We start from the raw sequence: 19258 nt of genomic DNA on the forward strand, positions 1-19258 counted from the left end.
GCAGCACCTTCTTAAACGACCTAAGGTAGTGAAGACAGTCGAGGAACTGAAGAAAGTATGGGTTTACATGCAAAAAACGGTTGATTCACAGGTTGTGCAGAATCTTATGGCCGGGGTTAAGGCCAAGGTGCGGGCATTTGCGTATGGACTGTAAATAAAATACGAGTAAAATGGTAAAATGAAGTTTAATAGTTATTTCTCAATCCCTCAAAATTTGATGGCAATCGGATGAAAACTCGAATTTTGCGAATCAATTTTGTTTGTGGCAATTTCATCGTGGACACCCTTTATGTTCATGATACCGTGAACCTTGTTCTCGAAAACGGGAACATGGTTCATGGACTGTAAAATGTCAACTTCATTATAATTACCAATATTTTGAATGGAGTGAGGAAGTAGAATGAAAACAACGAAAGCCTTGATGCAGGTTTTACCCGCATCCCAAACTGGCAGCAGGTATCTGTCCAGCCGATGGAATGAACACACTTTCAGTCGAGTTTTCAGCTCATCAAATCAACACCACCTTCCACTTCCATCGGAGCGGCGGGAGCAAGAACACCGGTTGCGTTCGGGGATTCTTTTTCTTCGCGGACGGCCAGTATGATGACATGTACCAGCCACTGCCATTGTGCCGGACCACCATTCTGATGATACGGCTCAGCTCACTCAATAATAATCGAGACGCTGTTCTCGATGGATCCGAGCACTCTATAAGGATAAATTCAACAACAACTGAAAATGACACCTGCAACATTGCATGTGATCCAAGTTCACGATTTCAGGAACGAAAATCACACTTATGCGTTCATGGATCACGAAATCATCATTTTTTTCAGCGTTTTGAAATCGATGGTCGCGCTGAACAGGTGTGACTTAAGTTCATGGATTTGGGATTTATTTCATGAAAATGTTATTAACTCGATCACGTTTACGGGAACTAAGTCATGAATTCAAACGAACTAGCAGTTCATGCTTTCGTGATTTGTTGTTCACGAATATCGGAACGCGTGTAGCGAGTTTGGCAATCACCGGTTCTGCGTAAAGGCACGATGCCAGATCCGGCCAAAACAGAGTGTCACCTTCGTGGGACCGTAGGAAGGACAGCAGGCGCTTCTGGAGGCATTCTTCTTTAGATATTTGGCCGTTGATGATGCCGGTCGTTATGTACGGCTTGCTGAATTTGCCACACGCACGGATCGCATGCCACACTAAGTACTTCTTGGAAAATTTGTCGACCTTCTTCTTCCGGAACTTCTCCGGAACATCCAGGCCGACGATCTTGCCGACGAAAAACTCCAGGCCGAGGATCTTCTTGGCGTCCGCTTTAATGTACGACTCGTCGTCCATTACGATGCATTTCGGCTTCACCAACCACTCGCGATACAGATTTCTGGCGCGGGATTTGGCCACAGTATTCTGTTTATTGGTCCGGTTAGGCACCGTCCTTACCTTGAAGACATGAAGTCCGACTCGCTTCATTGTCTGCTGGACGAAGTAGACGGAAGAATTATCCTTCTTGGCCACGTCCCGAATCGAAAGGTTCGGATTGCGCTTGAAGTAATCCCTCACCTTCCTTGCATTCACGGGGTCGGTCGTCTTTGCTTTCCTTCCGCTGCCAGCTCGCCGCTGGGTCGTTTGGATCTTTTTGAACGATTTTACCACACAGGATACGGTCGAATTATCGATTCCAAACTGTTTAGCGATCCACCTGTGGGACTGGCCTGGATTTTTACGACCGCTCCCATAATTTTTTGTCGAAGCACTTCTGGCTTGGAAGCCATCTCGATAACCACTTGACAGATTGTGACGAGATTTTGCACATGTAAAAATTACGCTATAAACTAGTTTTACTCAAAATGTCATCAATTTTTACCCATGCACAGCTATACACAAAAGAAAGTGTTTTTTTCGAATACAATCTTTACTTGCATCGCGCATCATATTTTTGCAAGAAATCTTCAGAATCGTCATCAATCTTCTTTCTATCTACTCAGCGTGCTCGCAGCTAATCACACCAAAACAAAATCTAGAGATATAGTCTTTCCCCTCGGGAACATGTACAAGTTTGGGAAACTTAAATGAAGTTAATAAAACCATAGAGGTAACTCTAAGACTAGTAGGTCCCGAAGAAACGTGCTCAACTTTTTGGCTCAGCTCTGGTACTCTCTTCGGTCCCAAGCTAATCGATTCACCCCTCGAAACATAGGAAAATCCAATAACCCGTCATTTTATCTGTCAAACATTCATAGCGAATCAAAACAAACATTGTGTAGTACTAGAATTTTGACTAGAATGGGGTACCTTAATCGATTTGCTTGGGACCAATAGGCTAGTCAAGTAGTGAGCCAATTTAAAATCGTTAGTTTCGTATTGATTGTTGATAAAACTTTGTATTATTGTAGGAAACTCTATTAAACTTTCAGGGCCTTCTTAGGTCTTTAGCAGTTTAAAAATTAATTTAGAATGCTTTAGGGAATTGCATAGAACTTAATTTTTCATATAGAACTTCATGGAACAAAAAATAGACGAAATTCTTAAAAGTTCGGAAAGCTTCATAGAAGAGCAGCGAATTTATAGTGGTTCAGCAATCTTCGTACAAGTTGAGTAAGTTAAACTGAAAATCGAGCAACTTCGTAAAACTTCTTTGAAGAGCAAGGAATTATGTAGAAGTTCAGGGAATATCATAGAAGATCGGCTGGATTTTCAAAAACTTCGGGGAGTTTTGTAGATACCTATATAGAGATCCAAGCAACACGTTTGTTCCAAGCAACACGTTTGACCATCATCAGTGATCTCTATGATGCAACAACCTCAGCTTGAATTTCTTTTTGCATTACGAATGTGTGGCCGAAATGATTGGAAAATACCCGAGGAAATACCCAAAATCCAACAAAGATACAGCTATTGAAAAAATGGGCATGAGCAAGCTGTAAAAAAATCGTATAAGTTCAGAAAACTTCGTAGAAGTGGACAGAACTTTTAAGCGATTCCCAGAACTTTCCACAAACTTAGTGAACTTCATAAAGGCTAAGGGATAAGTTAAATTTATTCGGAAGAAGTTCAGGGAGCTTTATTTGATGGAATTGAATTCAAGAAATTTTGTAGAAGTACAGGAACCCAACAAACAATTGCCTATTGAAGAAACGACTTCTTGACGATTTTATTCCACTTCATGCTTAATAATACTTGTACTATTTTTAATAATAACTTGTGATCAGGCTTTATTCACACAAATCTGGAGAATTTATTCAACCACAACATCGAAATATTTGGTGTTGAATAAGGTATGTCGAGAAGCTTTTATTCGACTTACAAGAGTTGTACAGAGCTTATTCGATCAAATTTTTGATTATTCAGCGTTTATTAGACATCATTCCTTCCTTAAACAGCGATGGTATAAAGGTGTATATAGACGCTTGATTCTCATGTGAAATAATGTTTAATAAGACACATTATACATTTAATTAAACGATTATTCAACTACGGGATAATTAATCCGAAAATAAAAACGGCACAGAAGAGCAGGGTTGTTGTGTTCTCGTTAGTGATTGTTGTGTCATTTATTTCTGTCGAAGCACGCACCACCCATCACACATATAGAAAATTTATTACATACATACATACATACACACACACATGTCGTTATATGGGATTCGAACCATGACCTTCCGATCACCAGCCGCTTGCGTTGCCATCTGAGCTATCCTAGATTACATCATATGGGCAGCTAAATAAGCAATAAAAGCTTGAATCTGAAAACCTATCAGCACTTCCAGCCGTAACTCTAGCTAATTCAAGGAGATGTGAGAATGAATAATTCATTCATAGTTGTTCTACATGAGACCAACGTTACCTCTCCATCTCTCTAATTTCGATGGAAAGGATGCTATTCTTTTCGATAGATCTATGAATTGGTTGTCGTGAGTGATACGATTTATGATTACGATATAAATTAATTAGGCGTAGAAAATAAATTAAAAAAGGGTTGAGGTTAGGATTGAACTCACGACCTTCTACTTGGAAAGCGGAAACGGTAACCACTATGCTACCAATTTCGGTTTGTTGTTAACCTGAAAGAGTGTTGTGGAATAATGAATGAATACGCCGTTTGTAAAGCATTTACAAAGCATGCAATTAAAACATGGACGCATAGTGGTATAAGAGCTATTATACTGACTTTATTCACCTTTATTCAGCAATATTGTTAAGCAATGCAATGAAATCTAATAATGGAGCTAGAAAACATTTTTAAGACGTCTAATAAAGCATTTTATTAAAGCAATTGAAAACAGTCAAATTAAAGCGACAATGTATGTGCAAATAACACTTATTCAGTTTGTTATTAGATCAAACTTCTGGTTCTGAATCAGGAAGACAGTCAACGTTTATAAAGCTTTTAATAAGTAAATTAATCATATTAGAGTAAACGGCGGAATAAAGGCGCATCTATCGATCTCAATGAGCTTTTTTCAGCACATAATTCGACATCCTGTTTTATTCAGCATTGTACACTGTTATACAGAATTTAATCAATGTGTATGCTTATTTGTGATTGTGAATTGTTTGTTGGGAAGTAAATTAATCAGATCAGAGTGGAACAATGAGCTTTTTCAGCACATAATTCGACAACTCTTTTTATTCAGCATTGTACACTGTTATACAGCATTTATTCAATATATATGCTTACTTGTGACTTTGAATTGTTTTTTGGGTGGTATAAGAGCTATTTTGCTGAGTGTATTCACCTTTATACAGCAATATTGTAAAACAATGCAATGAAATCTAATAATGGAGTTAGAAAACATTTATAAGACGTTTAATAAAGCATTTTATTCAATCAATTGAAAACAGTCGAATAAAAGCGACAATGTATGTGCAAATTACACTTATTCAGTTTGTTATTAGATCAACCTTCTGGTTCTGAATAAGGAAGACAGTCAACGTTTATAAAGCTTTTAATAAGGAAATGAATCATATCAGAGCAAACGGCGGAATAAAAGCACATCTATCGATCTCAATGAGCTTTTTTCAGCACATAATTCGACATCCTGTTTTATTCAGCATTGTACACTGTTATACAGCATTTATTCAATGTGCTTGCTTATTTGTGACTTTGAATTGTTAGTTGGGAACTTTCATATAAGTTTTAAAGAACTTAGTTGATATCCATGGATTCTCAATATGATTTCAATAAAGTTATCTGGATATTTTCAAAGTCAAAGAAAATGAAAAGGTTTATTCAGTATCATACTAAAAATCCAGAATACTTCTTCACATAATTGCAAATGTTTTCAAAATAAGACACATCTTCAAAACGAATGAAGAGATTCAACCTTTATATGAGACGTTTTCGTGTAGCAAAAAAGTGAATAAAACTATACAGAGCTGGAAAAAGGGGTCTATCTGCTTTGATCGATTCTCTTAATCGACTTTCTCTTTTGATAACCACGGCTATCCAAACAATTTTCGTGCTAATTTTGCCACATAGATTGATAAAGGAGGGTTTTATCTATCGTCCATATCGTCAAATACAACAGGGAATGTTGTTGCAGCTGAGTTATTAACGAAAGAGAAAGTCGAAGAAGAGAATCGATCAAAGCAGATAGGCCCTTTTCCCAGCTCTGTATAGATTAAATATGAAGGCCAATTCGAGGCAAATCATCAGCCGGGAATAGGCAATTAATTGAGAAATTCAAAGCCACAGAAGAGTTTATTCTAGATTATCTGGAAAATATCGCAACTCCTCCATGCAATACAAAAATAGATTGCTCTGGTTATTTCTTAAATTAGCTGGGGTGGGCCAGCTCCAGGTCTGGGGGAGCCAGGCCTCCCCTTGATTACGCCAATGTACACAATCACACGCGGAGTTTTTCATTTGCACAGAATTGCTTTACTAAATACGCGGAAAACACACGAAATCAGCGACGCCGAAAACAAAACCAACCATTCGCGAGCAGAGCTTACTCTGTTCACATGGTTATATTATACTTTATCAAACAAAATTTAACGAACTGAACCTAAAGATGAATCTCTTTTCTCCATTCTCCACCAGTCATCGTACACGAACAGGAACAACCGGAAGTACCGGCACTTACATCGCAAGCCATCCGTTCCTTCCTGGCCAATACCAAGGGCATATCGATATACGACTACTACATAGTCTACAATCGAGAGCATGTCATCTTCACCGACAACGATGAACGTAACATTTTCGTGCAACCTCAAACCATCAACCACTACTAACGAATAAAAATAAATGACAATATTTCAGTATGCTCCGCCATGAAGCAGGGTGTCACCATCCTCCTGGACTTCACCTGGACCGACACCAACCGGATCATGACCGCCGCGGACAACTTCAACATCCCGTACATTCACGCCGACGTGTCGACGCAAACGTTCCTGAAAGTGATGGAAAACTATCTCCGGGCACGCGGTGCCAACGACGTGGTCTACATATTCGATTCGACAGCAGCGGCCGATACGGCCATCTACTTCCTGATCACCGAGTCCCAACTGCGAACGATCATATTCGAGCGCCTTAGTGATACGTCGATCGAAAGAATCAAGGCCGTCCGTCCGTATCCGTCGTTCTTCTCGATCATCGCTAAAACGGCCGATATGAATGACTTGTTCAAGAAGGCACTTGCCAGTGGACTGGTTATGAAACCGGATAAATGGAATTTGCTCTTCTTGGAACCGGACACGGATGGATTTGAGTATCACGATTCGTATTCGACCATGAGTCGGCTTATATTGGATAAGAGTACATGTTGTAAGCTGTTGAACTTGGATGGCGATTGTGCATGTCCCGCTGGATTCAAACCATGGGAAGTTCACTTGGGTAACGTTGTGACAAAGGTTTTGGAAAAGGTCCAACAGAATCAGTTGCCGTTGACAAGTCAGGAAGATTGTAGCGCTGTTGAAGCAAGTGGATCCAACAATATTTCAGACATTATGAGGGATCTTCGGAAGGACGACCGTTTCTGGATGCCTGATGGAAGTCGAATGTTGCGTTACAATCTGAACGTGTCAATATGGACGTCAACGGAGGATGACAGCTCTGCCGCTATCCAGCTGGGGGCCATTGAGAAAGGTGCGGTAGTCCCCTTCGATGGACAGAAAATCAAACCAACCAAGCGGTACTTTCGTGTTGGAACTACCGAGGTAAATTGCAGTTTTAGATCATGTTTAACGAACTAATTTGGTGTTTATTTAACAGTCAATCCCGTGGGCTTACCGAAAACGTGATACACTTACCAATGAGATAGTTTTAAACGATAAAGGGGAACCTATCTGGGAAGGATATTGTATAGACTTCCTGCATCAGATGTCCAAGGTGATGAGCTTCGACTACGATCTGGTATCGCCGCAGAAGGGAGGCTTCGGCAAGAGGAACAAGGCAGGTAACTGGGATGGTTTGATAGGCGATCTGGTGGTCGGCGAGATCGATTTCACTATGGCTTCGATGAAGATGACCGCCGAAAGAGAAGAGGTCGTTGACTTCGTAGCTCCCTATTTCGAACAGACCGGCATACTGATAGTGATGAGGAAGCCTGTTCGTGAAACGTCACTGTTCAAGTTCATGACCGTGTTGCGGCTTGAAGTATGGTTGAGTATTCTGCTGGCGATCGTTGCGACGGCCGTCATGCTGTGGCTACTGGACAAATTCTCACCGTACAGCGCTAAGAACAACAAGCAAGCCTATCCATACGACTGTCGGTAAGTTCTTCGTAAACTCCGATTTATACGAAGTCTAATCAACTCCTACAATCATTTCTAGAGACTTCACCTTGAAGGAAAGCTTCTGGTTCGCTCTGACTTCGTTTACACCGCAAGGTGGTGGTGAAGCACCGAAGGCCCTTTCCGCCCGTACCCTGGTGGCCGCTTATTGGTTGTTTGTCGTACTGATGCTGGCTACGTTTACTGCCAATCTTGCTGCATTCCTCACCGTTGAACGTATGCAAACTCCGGTTCAATCTCTGGAACAGTTGTCCCGTCAAAGTCGTATCAAATACACGGTCGTGAAGAATTCCGACACTCACGATTACTTCAAGAACATGAAAAATGCTGAAGACGTACTTTACCAGATGTGGCGCAATCTAACCCTATCTAGCGGAAACGATCAGGCTCAGTACCGCGTCTGGGACTACCCGATCAAGGAACAGTACATAAACATTCTGGCGGCGATCGAGTCGGCTAATCCGGTCGACTCAGCCGACGTTGGCTTTCAGCGGGTCAACGAAGGATTGGAAGCGGACTTTGCCTTTGTTCATGACTCGGCGGAGATTAAGTACGAGATCTCGCTGAACTGCAATCTCACCGAAGTGGGAGAAGTGTTTGCCGAACAGCCGTATGCTATTGCGGTTCAGCAGGGAAGTCACCTGCAGGATGAGTTGAGTTACTACATTTTGGAGCTGCAGAAGGAACGGTACTTTGAATCGTTGACAGCAAAGTTCTGGAACAATTCGGTGCGCGGAGTTTGTCCAAATACGGACGACAGCGAGGGAATTACGTTGGAAAGTTTAGGCGGTGTGTTCATAGCGACGCTGGTGGGGTTGGCACTGGCCATGGTTACTCTGGCCGGTGAGGTGCTGTACTATCGCCGGAAGGACAGGAAGGGCAAGATGGTCCAGGTTGAGCCGGCGAATGAGGGAAGACAAACGAAGGGACGGGATAAGCAGGCGCTAACATTTAAGAACTTGCTCAATACTGCCGATGTTAAGAACAACTTGAACAAGATTGTGGAGAAGAAGATTCCCAAGGTGATTACAATCGGCAATAAGTTTGTGCCGGCATCGGAGAAGCAGCAGAAGATAAGCTATATATCGGTGTTCCCAAAGAATCCGATCAATTAGATTTGGTTCGGAGGGTTGGAGTTTTTGGACGAATTGTGGAATTTCATGTTGTATTGGGGTATTGGTATTAGTACTTATAGATTTGCTAAATTAATTAACACAGCTGTTTCACGTACAATATTGAATATGAAGTTAAGAGCAAGTTTCAAAAATAGCAATAGTAAAAGCTGGTAGTATTTTTGTGTAATGTGCGTTCAGACTACGATTTAGTATTTTCTTAACATTGATAGCACTTAATAAGCTTGATATTTGCAATGCTTGAGGTTACTAAAATAAAAATAAAATATGATTTTTTTTTGTGTCTTCAAGACTGAAAGAAATGCTCAATCGAATTCGAAGGTTGGTGCAGCTTCCCTAATAAAAATACCATAAGCAAACGATAACCCTAACGATAGAACTATTCCACAAATGGTTTGTATGATACCCCGAACATGCCGTTAAGTAAAATAACCATAACAAGTTTATTAGGGTTGTCATCAAAAGCAGGAATCAATAGAAATTCAAGAAATGGAAGAGCGAAAACGTATTTTGCAATCAAATGTTGGATTGGAACCCAACAAATCATTGCAGTAGAGTCAACAATCAATACGAAACTAACGATTTTAAATTGGCTCACTGCTTGACTAGCCTATTGGTCCCAAGCAAATCGATTAACGTATCCCATTCTAGTTGAAATTCTAGTACTACGCTATGTTTGTTTGATTTGCTATGAAAGTTTGACAGATAAAATGAGGGGTTCGTTGATTTTCTTATGTTTCGAGGGGTGCATCGATTAGCTTGTATCCGAAGAGAGTACCAGAGCTGAGCCAAAAAGTTGAGCACGTTTCTTCGGGACCTTCTGGTCTTAGAGTTACCTCTATGGTAGAGTCTAATGGCGGCGGAACGATCTAAGAACATTTCAAGCGGAACAATGGATTAGGTCCTAAGTAACATTGCCAGATTCTCATCGACGATTCCCTCTTTGCATCCCCATGACCATGTAAACAGTTCGATACTTACTTACTTAAGGGTCCTGTGCACCACCAGCGGTGCAAAGGGCCGTGAAAGACTTCCATCCTGGGCGGCTGCTCGCTTTTGCCTTGACCTTGACTTGCTTCATTTTCTTATTGAGGCTCCGCCGCCATGAGCCCCTGGGTCTGCCTCTGCTGCGATGTCCTGCTGGATTCTAATCCAGCGTTTGCTTGCAGATTTCGTTTCCGCCCCGTCGAAGTGTGTGGCCGACCCACCTCCACTTTCGCTCTCGAATTTCTGTTGCTATCGGCTTCTGATGACATCGACGATGGAGCTCGGCATTCGAGATCCAGTTGTGAGGTCACCAGGCACGAATTATATACCGCAGGCATCGGTTTATGAAGACCTGCAGCTTTTGAGTGCCCTCCGCTGATACACACCACTGGCGTATAACAACAACAGATTTCACGTTCGAGTTGAAAATTCGGATTTTGGTGCGTTGACTTATCTGGTTGGATCGTTTCGTAAACTCGCAAAGGCAGCCAAGATTTTGGAAACTTTCGACCTTCTCCACTGCTTGCCCGCTACCGTAAAGTTGGAAGGGTTACCCGTGTTGATATCCAACGATTTGGTCTTGTTGACGTTGATGGTTAGACCCGCCGCAGAGGAGCGTTCGGCTAGGTCATTGAGCTTACTCTGCATATCAGAGCGCCGTTGTGCTAGTACAGCAACATCATCAGCCAAATCGAAGTCGTTGAGATGCTCCATGGTGATAGGCTGCCAAAGCAGCCCACGGTTCGGTACAGGGTCAATTGCACCTACCATGATCTCGTCGATTACGATGAGAAACAGTAGCGGTCATAGTATACATCCTTGTCTCACACCAGCGACTACCCGGATAGGGTCGGACAAGGCTCCGTTATGCAGAACTCTGCACGTGAAAGCCTCATACTGCGCTTCGATGAGGTTGACGATTTTATCCGGGACTCCCTTGCGTCTCAGGGCGCCCCCCTTCTCGTGATTGAGACGGTCGAAAGCTTTTTTGTAGTCAATGAATACCAAATAAAGGGACTCTTGGAATTCATTGACCTGCTCCAGGATGATGCGGAGCGTGACAATATGGTCCACACAAGATCTTCCGGCACGGAATCGTGCCTGCTGCCGTCGGAGAGTCGCGTCGATCTTCTCCTGTATCCGATTCAGGATAACTTTGCACAGAACTTTGAGAACAATACACAGTAACATGATGCCTCGCCAATTGTCGCACACAGTCAGATCCCTCTTCTTTGGGACCTTCACTAAGACGCCCTGCATCCAGTCGGCCGGAAAAGTCGCGGTATCCCAGATATTACAGAATTGACGGAATTGACGCGAGTGATGCACCGCACCATAGGCGGCTCATGCCGAGATGTTGATGGCTGGTTGGCCGTCGAAACTTGAAGAAGTTGTTCGAAGTGCTCAAACCAGCGATTCAGCTGGTCAGTGGGGTCGGTAAGCAATTGTCCAGTCGTGTCCTTCACTGGCATCCTCGGGTTCATCCTTGCTCCACTCAGGCGTCGTGAGATATCGTAGAGGAGGCGTATATCGCCAGTGTTTGCGGCTTTCTCCCCTTCGTCGGCCAGGGAGTTCATCCACGCTCGCTTGTCCCGTCTGTAAGAGCGCTTAACTTCCTTCTCTAGAGCCGAGTACCGTTGACGGGCTTCGTTCTTGGCTCCTCTGTTTCTCGCCCGCTCTATCGCGACTTTTACTTCTCTACGCTCCTCAATCTTCCGCCAGGTTTCATCTGTGATCCACTCTTTCCTCTGGGTGCGTAGCTCACCCAAGTTGTTCTCCCTTGTTTCTATAAAGGCATTCTTGATGACCGTCCATTGTTCTTCTACGCTGCCACCTTCTGGAACGTCCGCAGCTCGAGTCTCAAGTTCTTCAACAAAAGACCTTTTTACTGCTGAGTCTTCAAGTCGGCGTGTGTTGAACCGCCGCCCGAGTCTCTCCTCCCGTCGCTGGATCCGCGCCATGCGCAGGCGGATTTCGCCGATTAGAAGGCGGTAGTCAGACGCGATGTCGGCGCTGCGTTTATTCCGGACATCAAGAAGGCTCCGTCTCCATTTTCGGCTGATACAGATGTGGTCGATCTGATTTTCGATATGTCCATCACGGGACTTTGTGCACTTGCCGATGGGGGAAGAGCGAGCCCACGATCACCATGTCGTTATTGCCACATAATTCAGACAGTTCACCGTTCTCGCTCATTTCGCCGAGACCATGGCGTCCTATGACACGCTCATAGTCCGTGTTGTCGGAGCCGATCTTCGCATTGAAGTCGTCAGTGAAGATCTTGATGTCACCCTTTGGAACCTTATCCACGACGGCATTCACTTGACTGTATAAATTCTCCTTGTCCTGTATATCGGCAGCATCGGTTGGCGCATAACATTGGATTATGGTAAGGTTACGAAGCAGTGTTCTAAATTTGGCAACGATTATCCTCTCATTAACAGGCTCCCACTTGATGAGCGCAGCACTTGCCTGGACGCTAAGTAGGAGACCAACTCCACGATGGCGGGGAGCGTTTTTACCTCGAATACACCAGAGTATAGTCAAAGATGAATACTAAGATGAAACTGTCGGAAGAAAAACTTTCTATTTTAGTGTCCTCTTTCACGGTCCCTTTCATCCATTGAATACCCCTCGTATTCAAGGTAATTTTATGGTTTTGCTGCCCCCTCGGTAGAGATGAAATTTTGCGCTCATTTTTATCAAAACAAACACACCAAAATCAGAGGTGTCCCATTTTTTAATTACTCGATTAACAACTAACCGATTTTTTTTTGTTCGCTGTGCTGCCATTTTTCCACCAATGAGAGTGCAGCACATGTTTGAAACGATCGGTGATGATCCTCTGGAGAAGTTAATGCTTATATCGGCATGATATAACCGATTGCAAATATTTTACTTTTCGGTTCGTTAATCGATTAATCGATAATTCGAATGAAAATCGGCCATCACTAGATGAATGTGAAACGTCATTTCAAATATATGGACCGTACATAAATAATGATACAATTTGAAAGGGACCGGGGCTCATCACAAATTACGTCCACACGGTAACTGAAATAAACACGAGTGTTCACCGGTTGGTATAGTAGTACCAACAATCAATACGAAACTAACGATTTTAAATTAGCTCACTACTTGACTAGCCTATTGGTCCCAAGCAAACGATTAACGTATCCCATTCTAGTCGAAATTCTAGTACTACGCAATGTTTGTTTTGATTCGCTATGAAAGTTTGACAGATGAAATGAGGGGTTATTCGTTTTTCCTATGTTTCGAGGGGTAAGTCGATTAGCTTGGGACCGAAGAGAGTACCAGAGCTGAGCCAAAAAGTTGAGCACGTTATTTCGGGACCTTCTAGTCTTAGAGTTACCTCTATGGTAGTACCAACAATCAATACGAAACTAACGATTTTAAATTGGCTCACTACTTGACTAGCCTATTGGTCCCAAGCAAACGAATACCGTATCCCATTCTAGTCGAAATTCTAGTACTACGCAATGTTTGTTTTGATTCGCTATGAAAGTTTGACAGGTAAAATGAGGGGTTATTGGTTTTTCCTATGTTTCTAGAAGGTTTAGAAGGTCCCGAAGAAGCGTGCTCAGCTTTTTGGCTCAGCTCTGGTACTCTCTTCGGTCCCAAGCTAATCGATGCACCCCTCCAAACATAGGAAAATCCACGAACCCCTCATTTTATCTGTCAAACTTTCATAGCGAATCAAAACAAACATAGTGTAGTACTAGAATTTCGACTAGTACCCATGTTCATCTATTCGCTTGGGACCAATAGGCTAGTCAAGAAGTGAGCCAATTTAAAATCGTTCGTTTCCACCGGTTGGTAATATGCTCTCGAACGTAAACATCAAGTGTCGATTAATGACGTCGTGGCCAGGCATGGAAAATCATTTGCATTCATTTCATACATTCATTTGCCTCTAACTTTTTTCATCAACAGAATTCCGCAAAATAATATATAGAGCTTTCGTAGGTTTTGTTATTAGCTACAACTTACAATTAAAATCTGTATCTCTTATGCATCACGAACTAGAGCGGGCAGAACTTGTTACTGTTCTTCAGTGAATGTAAAATTTATTCACTGAAAAACAGTAGTGGCTTCTGTTCGCTCTGGTTCGTCGTGCATAAGATATACGAATTAGACTTGTTAACAAAAGTTGTAGCTAGTAACAAAACCTACAAAAGCTTTATATATCAATATGCGGAATGCTGTTCAAGAAAAAAGTTAGAGGCAAATGAATGTAAATGAATGCACGAAATGAATGCAAATGATTTTCCACGCCTGGTCGTGGCTATCATTTAATAGTGTGAAGTGGAATAACGTTGAAGACACATAAAATCACTTAATTTTGTTCAGTCAAATGCTCATTTCTTAAATAATGCATGAAAGATTAGATAAAAATATCGACTTCGTTCATTCTAGCGTTTGCTTAAGAAAAAGATAGGAATTACGTCACCATACAAATGGAATATCATTCTCAGCTCTCTGAATACACCGTGGTTCTTATGACCAATCTATATATTGGTCGGAATATGGGCATTGTTATTAGGCAAGCTATTATCGTTTCAGTTGAAAACCGGAAAATCCCACACGCGCCAATTGAATTTACTCTCGTTCTGTAAACCAAGAGCAAATTTTCATTATGTCGTAAGTAACATTCGCACCAATCCGAGAAAAATAAAGTTTTGTTTTGATGGCCGAAAAGTTATTCCTATTTCCAAGTAAACACATATAATCTCATAGTGATAGCAATGTTTAACATATTTAGCAGGGTTTTAATCATACAAATGCAAATCGCTAGCTTTCATGCTAAAAAATACTGGTTTTTGAGTCAAAAGTTATTATACGTCGTTTGGTGGCCCCTATTGTTACTTAAGTCCAAGTGTATTTACCAGGTTATTCGGGAGAATTATCAATTACGTCTCCTTATGTGCAGCCCATTCATCATTTTAGGACCACCGAAATCATCTTAGCAACAAACAGTTCGATTTATTCACTTTAATAATGAGAAAGCGAAACGACGAACGTACACTTTTCACGGGTTTCTCAGCGCTGTTACTTAAGTCAAACGGCATCTCCATAGAAATTGGGTGACTTAAGTAACATCGAAAACTATCTTGATAGGAAGGTGATTACATCAAAAAGCAATTTGACTGGCAAATAAATTTAAAAATGGGATGTTCAGTCCGTGCACTGGCAGCGGGCTGAAATTTGAAGAAGAGGAGGAATTTGCGACAGCCACGAAGACCACCAATCAGAGCGCAGCAGCCGAACCAACGCAGATATAAAAACACGCGCTGCTGTGCGCTCAGCTACTCAGTTTTACGCAAGTCACGAAAGAGTACACATCAAGCCGAAGAGACAACCCGAAGAAGAAAACGAATCGCCAGCAGCAGCAGCAGCAGTCGGCCGCGAAATCGACCTGACCCGAGCAGTAGCAGTCGGTCGGCGACAGCTTGGCGCGGCGCAGCAAATAGCAACAATAGCAGCAGCAGTCATCGTCGTTCGGTTCCAATCGGCAGGGCCCGATTCCCGGACGACGTACTAGTGTTAGTGTGAAGAAACGAAGAGAAATCAATGTAGAAAAAAGTGAAATAACAACAACATGAACAAGTAAAGAAGTGTGTGTGCCTATATGTTCTGCTCCGATACTTGCTCCCTTTCCATTTGCCACGACCACAACCAACCGGCTCTTTTCAGAGCCAATAAGAGTTTATGTTTTTGAATTTTCCGGCCAACCGTGGCCACCTTGGAGATCCATCGTTCCGCCAGCCTTGCGAGGCATCCCAGAGAGGAAGCGTGAAGCTTCCGAGGCAGCCAGTCACCAGACCTGCCTCCACCGAGAAGGCAACCATCGGCGTTGTCCATCCGTGGCCCAATCCCACAGGGGGAGCGGGCACCTATCCGAAAAATCACCACCCGAGGAAAGTTATGAGCATACAGTCCACTGGCATCCTACATGGGATTTGATCCTATATTCGGACAGTATATAGTGTAATAGCAGGAGAATCGATTGACACTGATAGCTCGACTTTGTTTACCTTTGTTACATTCGACGTAATGAAAATTTGCTCTTGAAACATAACGTCGGACATAGTGCGCTGTATTCGCACAATGATGCGCTATTCAGCGCACTATGTCCGACGTTATGTTTAACGTACAGAACGAGGGTAAAATCGAATGTCGCGTGTCGGGTGTCCAACTTGAACGACAATACACATCAATTTCAGACTAGCTTTCAAAGGTGAGTACGTTAGAATAACCAGGAATTTTGTATTTTACATGTTCACGATTTCTAAAAAAAAAAAAAAACTGGTGCCGTTCAAAATGTGGAATTCACGAAAAGTCTTAAAATCTTGAAAAAGTTCCAAGGGAATTTTGACGATGATTCCAATTAATTTTTATGAGTATTCCAAGGGAATTCTGAGATAAATTCTTAGCTTTTTTTTGTTCTTAGTAAATTAGAGAAGTCCAACATTAGCGAAAGACGAACGAAATTCAGAGCAGATTTCTAGAGTACTACTGAAGGATACCCAAGAAAATTTTGAGAATATTTTAATAAGAATTATAGAACGAAATGTAAGCGAATTCTAGCGACAACTATTTGGAAGCTAATTGTTCAGTAAATTACAAGAGTTTTGTGGAAAGAATCCCTGCGATATTCCGCAGCAAATTCCTAAAGTTATGGAGCAATTTTCAAGCGAATAATCCTTTGAGGAAACTCTAAGGAAATTTTCATGACTGCCGTTACTGAAATGATTATGGTGGTGCATAAACATAACATTGACCTTAAAATAGAAATCCAAGTTAGACAAGACCCCCGTCAAAAGTCCCCGAGCGGATTTGGGTCTCTTTTCGAAGAATTCCAACAACAAACACCAATCTCCTCAAAAGGCTTTCTCGGTTTTGTGTTTGTGTGTGTGTGTGTGTCTTTATTCTCGTGCCTTTTCGTTTTCAGTTCCTTGATTTTTTGTTTTGTTTTCGCTCGTTCGCTGTTTTTGAGATGATACACTAAAGAGTCACCTTAAATACTATTTTAGTAATTCACTTCTGATTTGCCTTCTGCGCATATTGTTATATTTTCCTATCCTCTTGGCTTGGCTTGGGGGGGGGGGGGGGGGGGTAGATATATTCGTGTAGTCTAGTAAACAACATACAATTTTTGCTATCTGCTGCGTGTATTGGCGTATGAGCCGCAGTTTGTTTTCGCACAGGCAAGGGGACGACGGGAGAATCGGCAGTAGAATCGAAAATAATAGCCAACGTCAACCAATTTAAGCCGAAAAGAAAAATTATAGGTACGTAATCTAAGGAAGAATATTTATTCCACAATCCACAATTGCTACTCAGTACATTTAACGAAACGATCCACTTTTTTTTCTGTATTGCATTTTGCCAGCTCCCTTTCTGTGTGTACATGTTTTTTATAACGACATTTTGTTTTACTATTGATGCATGCGCGTGAGTTGTGTGTAGAGCTACCACTGTTAGACATTTAACTTTCTTCTCGTATTAGGAACAGTTTTCAGAATTGTTATTCATTGACTTGTAGCATCATGTGTCTCAACGTGTTGAACGGATATCCAGTTTGGTAGAGGACATTCCGATCCTAACCTGTTTTTATGTGTGAGGATTAAAATGTCCGCTACCTCACTAGTTTAAGTCTCAAAAATGAAAATAAAAAGCAAACAAAACAGCTTTTGTCTAATATTTTCTTTAGCACTTCTAAAACCTAATCGCTTAATAGCTGTGATGGATTTGATACTACTCTTGTTTGAATGGGAGAATGTTTTTTTTTATTGTTTGCTCGTCGTACCTTTCCAGGGGACTACTAATGAGGTATGAAGGTGTTTCAGCGAAGAGTGTATGTGTGCTAAACTACCGGTGGACGCATAATTGTAACATAATTGTACAGGAAATTCCATAGAACATGGAACAATTAAGCGTCCACCGGCAGTAAATGTGTATGCATGTATGTGTGGCTAAATGGTCGTCAACATTAACGAAATGTACATGGCCTATGTTTCACGTTCTACGGATAATAGGAAATCCTATTTGCTATTAAAATAATCAAAGACTTTATATTTTTCATTACACATCATCTGCACTCAGACAACAACATAAAAAATAATAAACAGGGCACAGGCTAGAACCACAAACTTAAAAGTAGCATTAACACTAAAACATACTTCAGAGCCGTTTGTCCTCCTTAGTGCCTTGCCTCTATCTCTCTTTTTCCTTTCTCACTCAGAGCAAGTGAGTAACCAAAGTTCTACACAACAGCAAACAAATAGGCATTTGAAAATAAACGAACAACGTAAAAAGTAAATACAATCAATGTTTTTTTTTCTCTCCATTATTCTTCATCCTTGGTAATCCATTCTATAAGAATCCTCACAGTTAAAGTTATGCAGCTTTCAGACTAAACACGTGCAGGAGAAACAGAAACTGCCGCTTCCTTCGGGTACTAGTTTTTTTGTTTGTTTACAACATTTGCAATTAATCGGTATTCTTAGCAGCCGCGAAAACGTTCGTTTAGTCTTAATAAATATATTACTCTCTGTGTAATGTAGTTTTTTGTTTGTTTTCCACCTGCTGGGCTAAGGTTATACAAGGTTTTTGCTTTGTTTTTTTTTTTTTCCTAAACACTAGAGTTTTTAACTTCTTTCGACTTACTAGCTTTTCTTTTGTTGTTTATTATCAGCTTATACAAGTGTGTGTGTGTGTGTGTGTGTGTTTGTTTGTTTTTAGGGGGTTGAGTGTTTTACCCAAAAATTTATTTATAACCTCTATGGTAGTTAAATTTATCATAGTTATGCTAAAGTTTAATTGTATTTATAATATTTCTTTTATTACTCGCGTTCATTACAAAATACTAGTGCACGGGGCGCGGAGACAGGCGGGATACAGGATGGGGAAGGCTTGCAAGGGAAGGAGGTTCTGTGTGAGTGTATGCGCGTGTGTGTGTGTGTGTGTGTGTGTTTGTTTGTAAACTGCAAAGTCCTAAAGCTTGCATCGCGCGTATTACTATTGATCGGGAGCCGGCTTCAGCTCCTTTATCTGCTTGATTAGGTACGCCTTTTCGTCGTTGAACTGCTCATCCTCGGATCGGTCCGTGTGGAATTTCGTTAGGAAATCTACTAGCTTCTCCTGATTCCGGAGCAGGATATCGAGGATCGGTTTCGGTTTGTTCGGATTCGCTACAAATACCTGAAACATAGATTTAGCATCTAGAATAAGGACTAATTGTTTGCATCAACGACTTACCTTAAACACGTGAAACGCTTCAAACTGAATATTCCGCGATTTTTCTTTCAGCATATTCATCATCAGCTTTAGGTTGTCTGGATTGGAGATGTATTTCGTCATTACCTGTTGAA

General features: G+C 41.6%; 2 protein-coding genes across 5 annotated transcripts in view; one reads left to right on the plus strand and one right to left on the minus strand.

Annotated features, from left to right (window-relative positions):
• The first annotated feature begins 4091 nt into the window (after positions 1-4091).
• Positions 4092-9096, plus strand: Ir8a (Ionotropic receptor 8a). Its single transcript, XM_065235221.1, has 5 exons — positions 4092-4110; positions 6053-6202; positions 6272-7167; positions 7223-7722; positions 7784-9096. The coding sequence occupies exons 1-5, from the start codon at positions 4092-4094 to the stop codon at positions 8856-8858; spliced, it is 2640 nt and encodes an 879-aa protein (XP_065091293.1). The 3' UTR covers positions 8859-9096.
• Positions 9097-16797: 7701 nt separating this feature from the next.
• Positions 16798-19258, minus strand: part of Mo25 (calcium binding protein Mo25) — a 43701-nt gene continuing 41240 nt past the window's right edge. For all 4 annotated transcript variants that reach the window (XM_065235252.1, XM_065235251.1, XM_065235254.1 and 1 more), the window contains exons 6-7: positions 19146-19250; positions 16798-19088 (exon numbers count right to left, since the gene is read on the minus strand). In XM_065235252.1, coding sequence (XP_065091324.1) covers positions 18906-19088; positions 19146-19250 — 288 coding nt within the window. In that variant the 3' untranslated portion in view covers positions 16798-18905. The remainder of the gene's footprint in view (positions 19089-19145; positions 19251-19258) is intronic.

The sequence above is a fragment of the Ochlerotatus camptorhynchus genome, unplaced genomic scaffold (genome assembly GCF_037179485.1).
Source record: "Ochlerotatus camptorhynchus isolate MF236.1 unplaced genomic scaffold, CSIRO-AGI_Acam_v1.1 ptg000467l, whole genome shotgun sequence".
In the NCBI taxonomy this organism is placed as follows: domain Eukaryota; kingdom Metazoa; phylum Arthropoda; class Insecta; order Diptera; family Culicidae; genus Ochlerotatus; species Ochlerotatus camptorhynchus.